The following is a 6,329-nucleotide window of genomic DNA, read 5'->3' as shown; positions in this document are numbered from 1 at the left end:
GCCACCATTTGAGGGTTTAGCCAGTCCCAGGCCCTGTGCAAAGCTCTGTTCAGGTGGGGCAGTCACACACACCAGGGATGATTTTGGAGGCTGAGCCTGGTCCCCGTCGCACATCATCACAGTGCCTGGAGTGGTCTCACCTGAGACCGCGCTCCTTCATTCACCCAATGTTTATTGGTTTTTCCTACCACCAGGTACTGCTTTAACCAGATAACAAAATAAATAGAAATTCTCACCCTCCTGAAACTTACATTCCCTGGCAGGGGGGTGAAGGGGACAGGCAAGCTGTAGAGAGGAAAACCTTGGAAATAGTCAACACATTTAAAATTTTTATTATTAGGATCATCTTTGCTGCATAAGTTTGTATGTATCGCCGAACCCCTCGAAACGGGGCCACTTCTGTGGGGTTCGTGGGTCAGGCGTTCAGGGCCGGCGCAGCTGTCAGAACTCGGTCGCGCTGTGTGATCTTGGATGTTCCCTCCATCTCTGAGCCTCAGTTTCTTCATCGTCTTTGAAGGAAATCACAATGACTCCAGCCTCCCTGGGCGGTGGAGAGAATTCCATTGGCCCATGAAAGGAGAGCGCGTCGTCTGCGGGGCAGCCCCCACTGGGACAGACGTTGGGGCGGAAGGGAGGCAGAGCCCCGCGTACCCAGAGGAGCGCGGGTGTGGGGCTTTTCTCGAAGGTTACATAAGGCCGTCCCGGTGGCGGCCGTGGCCGGGAGCGCGCGTCCATCGAAGCGGGGAGAGGGGCGTGGGGACGGCGGCGGCGGCTGGGACCCCCGGGGCGTGAGTGCGGCGCCGCTGGCCGAGGTGGGCGCGGCACGGCGCGCGGGTAAGCGCAGGGCGCGGCGGAGTCGGGTTTCAGAGCGCGGGTGACTCAGGGGAGCAACGAGGCTGCCCGCAGCCGCCGCTGCCCAGCGCCGCCTTTGTTCGCGGAAGGAAAGGCGACCGCGGCCAGGGCGCAGCCGGGCGCACAGTGCCTTCGGGGGCTCGGCAGGCCTGCGAGATGGCGCCAAGGTAGGACTCGCTTCCCCGCGTCCCGGCCCCTCTGCCCCTTCGGCCCTCCCGCCCGCCTCACCTTCTCGCCCTCCCGCCACTTCTTGCAGGAGGAACGCGCGCTGCTGGCGCCTGCTCTTGCTGCTTTCGATCTCCGCGCTTCTCCCCGCTGTCTCCCGGACCCGCTCTGCGACAGGTAAGCGACCCGGCCCGAGGGTGGCACCGTCTGCCTCCGCGCTCTCCGGGGAAGTTCGTTTTGGCGGCGGGCGTGCCTGCGGTGCGCTCCTCATTCCTGGACATAAAAGGGAGTCCTCGCCGCGCGGTGCGCACTGGCGGTCCCGCACTTCCCCGGGCGGTGCAGAGGATGCGAGGGGCGAGCGGGAGTCCCTCACCCGCAGGGCGGGTGGCGCGCCGTCCGGCCACTGTGGAGCTAAGCGCGCCCCCCCGGATCGTGGGCACAGAGGGACACTGGAAGCACAGTGACAGCGCCAGCGGCTCCGCGGGGACAGTTAGCTCCAGCTCACCCAGCGCCCGCATGCAGGTCGTGCGTGCTGGCTGGTTCATTGTAAGGGCAGGTCTGGTGCCCTGTGACACAGGTGCGGGAGCGTGACCACCAGCAGGGACACCTGGCGCCTTTGCCGCGCAAGAAATAACGGGACTGAATCACCTCGATGTTTAACTTAGCCCTGAATTACCTAAGGGAGTCCCCTATCTGTCGCGGGCAGTGATGCCATGGGTGATGAGAAGAGCTGGGGGTGGAGGAGAGCCAGGGATCTGGTCTCTTCGGTTCCCCGAGTCTCAGTTTCCCCACCAGAACCCAGAGGCGGGTGGATGACTGGTAGGGTCTGAGTTAAAACTGATTTTGGGAGGGGGGGTTGTGCCTGGGTGGCTCAGTAGGTTAAGCCTGTGCCTTCAGCTAGGGTCATGATCCGAGAGTCCTAGGATAGAGCCAGAGTCCTGGGTTCCAGCCCCACATCGGGCTCTCTGCTCAGTAGGGAGCCTGCTCCCCCCACCCCCTCTTCTATGCCTACTTGTGATGTGATGTGTGTGTGTGTGTGTGTGTGCGCACGTCAGATAAATAAAATCTTTTTTTTTAAAATGTGATACAACAAACTGAGGATTAAAATAAATAAATAAATAAGTGAAATCGATTTTGGTTAAAGTGTGTATTCAGGCTGTCTGGACTTGAATTGTGGCTGAGTTAGGTGACCCAGCTCAGGACAATGCATTTCACGTCTTTGTGCCTCCGTTTACAGTAAAGTGCAATAATTAGACCACCTGTCCTCCTAGGGATGCTGCAAAGATTAAAAGAGGTATTAGAAATAAAATGCTTTCCACACTGTGACCCATACTAGGCACAAAGTAAGTGATAGAACTTTTGGGTTGATCCTTGAAATAGATGTGTGATCAAACAATGCAGTCTGAGAGAGGCTTAGGAGTGGCCTGTCCCAAAGGTGGGATTTGAGCCCAGCTCCCTGGGCTCCGGTCCTTGCTCCCTCAGCTCTTTCTCCTTGCTGTGTTGTTGCCCAGCCCAGCGGTAGCCTCCCACCCCTTTTCAATTTAGAAAATCAGTACTTAGCCTCAATAGAAGAAGTGTGTGAGAAGGGGCAATCGACCTCCTTCCCTTTGCAGGAAACTGACTGTGGAGGGTGGCCTGGGTTAACTCTTTGTGTGCCAGAGAAAGCCTCAGACAGCCTTGACCATTGTCTCCTTGGGAGCAAGACCCAAATTCAAAGACTATTTCTTCCTGCCCAAGCCTCCAGCCTGGCATTTCTTGCAGATCAAAGGGCAGCTGGAGCACAGCTTTGGCTTCTCAGCACCATGGCCCATGTCGAAACATTGCAATTTTCACGTGCTAAAGGGTACTGCTGGCTCAGCGGCAGAGGGCAGCTTCATGTTTCGTGGTCTTTGTGAATTTTGCTATAACCCCACTTCCAAAAAGGAAGAAGATTCTGGGAAAAGAGACTTTGGTGTTTTTATTTCTTCTCCTGTGTTTGGAGGCTGAACTCCTTGATGTCAAGTCCGTTGTTAGAAACAACACAGAGGAAGTCCTGTTCCCATCCATAATGTAAAAAGGAGTGCCAGGAAACCCTCAGGAGCCAAAAAGGGCAACGAAAGGGCCATTTGCAACTGATGGGTACTCAGCGTCCCTCGGAGCCTCTGCAGAGACTCTTCCCAGACACGTGAAATACCCTCATGCACTTTAATCAGGCCAACACTTAAAACAAACCGCTTTATACTTTCAGGCAGAGGTGTGAGCAGGTCTGAGTTACCTTCATCCAGTCCTCAGAATCACTGCAGAGGCAGGGACCAGTTATTATCTGGTTATTATGTTATTATCTTTGTGCTTTAATAAGGAAACCAAAGCCCAAAGTCTCAAGGCTTCCTAGCTCCTGAGGCTTTCCTGGCCTGCCCTGTTTAATGAGACACTTGTCAATGGGACCCTGTCCCCCACACCGATCCTTGTGCCCCTAACATATCATAGCCAAGCCAATAAAGTTACAGCACCATTGGGATACCTCTCTTTTAGCAGATAGGGAAGTGGTTTGGGGGACGGGGCACTGGTTCCACAGGTAATTTGTTCCTACTAATAAAATCCTGATAGATGAAACTTACTTAGTTTTCTTAAACTTTTTTACCATGACATTTAACACCCATGCAGAAAAGTCACACAGAAAGTATAGCCCAATGATTTATCATAGATCAAATATCCATATAACCCAGGTCAAGAAATAGGATAGGGGATGCCTGGGTGGCTCAGTGGGTTCAAGCCTCTGCCTTCAGCTCAGGTCATGATCTCAGGGTCCTGGGATAGAGCCCTGAGCCCCACATTGGGTTCTCTGCTCAGCAGGGAGCCTGATTCCCCCACACCCCCGCCCTGTCTGCCTCTCTGCCTACTTATGATCTGTCTGTCAAATAAATAAATAAAATCTTAAAAAAAAAAAAAAAAGAAACAGGATAGCCCCAGATGTTCTCTTGCACCCCTTGGATGTGATTATTCCCTCTCTGCCCTCAGAGGTCACCATCACCTTGACATTATGGTGATTGCTTCCTTACTTTTTAGAAATAACTGTAGTACCTAAGCATGTATCCCCAAAGTCTACAATTTCATTTGACTTGAGTTTGAACTTTATACATGGTATCTTTCACTGAATATTAAGTTTTTTTTTTTTTTAAAAGATTTTTTTTTTTTATTTATTTATTTGACAGAGAGAGAGATCACAAGTAGGCAGAGAGGCAGGCAGAGAGAGAGGAGGAAGCAGGCTCCCTGCGGAGCAGAGAACCCGATGCGGGGCTCGATCCCAGGACCCTGAGATCATGACCTGAGCCGAAGGCAGTGGCTTAATCCACTGAGCCACCCAGGCGCCCCAGAATATTAAGTTTTGAGATTCATTTACGCTGTTGTATGTGGCTGTGGTGAATTCATCTTTGTCACTGTATCATTTCCCACTGTATTAATATGCTGTACATTATCTGTCCATTTTTCTCCAACAGGATTTGGGGGCATTTCCATGTTGGCAGATAGAGCGATGTGTTTCTGAACATTCTCGTACATGTATCTCAGTGCACAGGGGCACGTATTCCTATTGGTTCCGTGTCTAGGGGCTGAGTGCTGGGTAATGGGGTGTGCCGCTGAGGCCGTACAGACAATGCCAGCCCTGAGGCGCATGGTCGTCAGCCTGGTATAAGAGCTCCCACTTCTTCAAATCCCCAACAGCACTTGGTCTTGTCTCTGGGCTCAATTTTGGTCCTTCTAATAAGCACATTGTAGAATCTTACTGTAGTCTTTTTTTCTTCTTCAAGATTTTATGTATTTATTTGACAGAGAGAGAGAGAGACAGTGAGAGAGGGAACACAAGCAGGGGGAGTGGGAGAGGGAGAAACAGACTTCCCGCTGAGCAGGGAGGCCGATGCAGGGCTCAATCCCAGGACCCTGGGATCATGACCCGAGCCAAAGGCAGGCGCTTAATTACTGAGCCGCCCAGGGGCCCCTAGACTCTTACTCTTTTTTTTCTTTGTTTTCCTGATTATCAAGTTGATTGCCTTTCCATGTTTGTTTTTTTTTTTTTTTTTGGATCTCTGGTTATCTTCTTGACTTTTTTTTACTGAGGTGAAATTCACATAACATGAAACTATCCACTTTCATGTGTACAGTTTGGTGGCAGTCTGTACATTCATATTGTGGTACGGCTGTTTCCTGTCTAGTTGCAAAATGTTTTCATCGCTCCAAAGAGTGAAAAGTCTAATTTCTAGTAAGTGGACCCTGGCCATTTTCCCCAGGCTCACCCCACCAGCGCTAAGCAACCACTGATTTGCTTTGTGTCTCTATGGATATGCCTGTTCTATTTCATATAAATGGCATCATATAACTTGGGTCTTTTGTGTCTGGCTTCTTTCACGTAGCATGATATCATTGAGAGACATCCATGTGTAGCGTGTGTCGGGACTCCATTGCTTTTTATGGCTGTGTAATATTCCATTGAATGGATATACCGCTTTCGTTTATCTATTCTTCCATGGATGGAGACCTTTGTGTTGTCTCCTCTTTTTAACTATCATGGATAGTCTCTTAGAAACATTTGTGTACAAGAGTCTGAATACTTGTTTTAATTATTTTGGGTATATACCTAGTAGAACTGCTGGGTAATGTGCTCATTCCATGCTCAGGTTTTGTAAAGATTCCCAAATCTTTCCACAGTGGCCGCACCATTCCACAGTCCTCCCAGCAGCGTACAAGGCTCTGATTTTCCACATCCTTGCCGACACTTATTTTTTTCCATTTTTATTTTTTTTTATTTTTTTTTTTAAAGATTTTATTTACTTATTTGACAGAGAGAGATCACAAGTAGGCAGAGAGGCAGGCAGAGAGAGTGAGAGGGAAGCAGGCTCCCCGCTGAGCAGAGAGCCCAATGCGGGACTCGATCCCAGGACCCTGAGATCATGACCTGAGCCGAAGGCAGCGGCTTAAACCACTGAGCCACCCAGGCGCCCTTTTTTTCCATTTTTAAATTACGGTTACTGGGGCACCTGGCTGGCTCAGTGGGTTAAAGCCTCTGCCTTTCGCTCAGGTCATGATCCCAGGGTTCTGGGATCGAGCCCCGCATCAGGCTCCCTGCTTGGCGGGGAGCCTGCTTCCTCCTCTCTCTCTCTCTGCCTGCCTCTCTCCCTACTTGTGATCTCTGTCTAATAAATAAATAAAATCTTAAAAAAAAATTACAGTTACCTTAGTGGGTGTGAAGTTGTCCCTTCTTGTTGTTTTGATTTGTGTTTCTGTAATGACTAATGACATCGAGCATCTTCTCATGGGCTTGTTGGCCATCTGCAGATCTT

The 6,329-nt window shown here is 50.7% G+C and overlaps 1 protein-coding gene and 1 long non-coding RNA gene across 2 annotated transcripts in view; one reads left to right on the top strand and one right to left on the bottom strand.

Annotated features, from left to right (window-relative positions):
- Positions 1 to 309: 309 nt before the first annotated feature.
- On the bottom strand, positions 310 to 1,213 carry LOC123953356. Its single transcript, XR_006820867.1, has 2 exons — positions 1,081 to 1,213; positions 310 to 541 (listed from the first exon to the last, which is right to left on the bottom strand). It is a non-coding gene; the product is annotated as an uncharacterized LOC123953356 (long non-coding RNA).
- The window catches only part of COL15A1 (collagen type XV alpha 1 chain), a 101,130-nt gene continuing 95,418 nt past the window's right edge, over positions 618 to 6,329 (top strand). The window contains exons 1-2 of the mRNA XM_046023530.1: positions 618 to 1,019; positions 1,109 to 1,194. Coding sequence (XP_045879486.1) covers positions 1,009 to 1,019; positions 1,109 to 1,194 — 97 coding nt within the window. The 5' untranslated portion in view covers positions 618 to 1,008. The remainder of the gene's footprint in view (positions 1,020 to 1,108; positions 1,195 to 6,329) is intronic.

The sequence above is a fragment of the Meles meles genome, chromosome 11 (assembly GCF_922984935.1).
Source record: "Meles meles chromosome 11, mMelMel3.1 paternal haplotype, whole genome shotgun sequence".
Classification (NCBI taxonomy): Eukaryota; Metazoa; Chordata; class Mammalia; order Carnivora; family Mustelidae; genus Meles; species Meles meles.
This window is presented reverse-complemented; position numbering and strand designations above follow the sequence as displayed.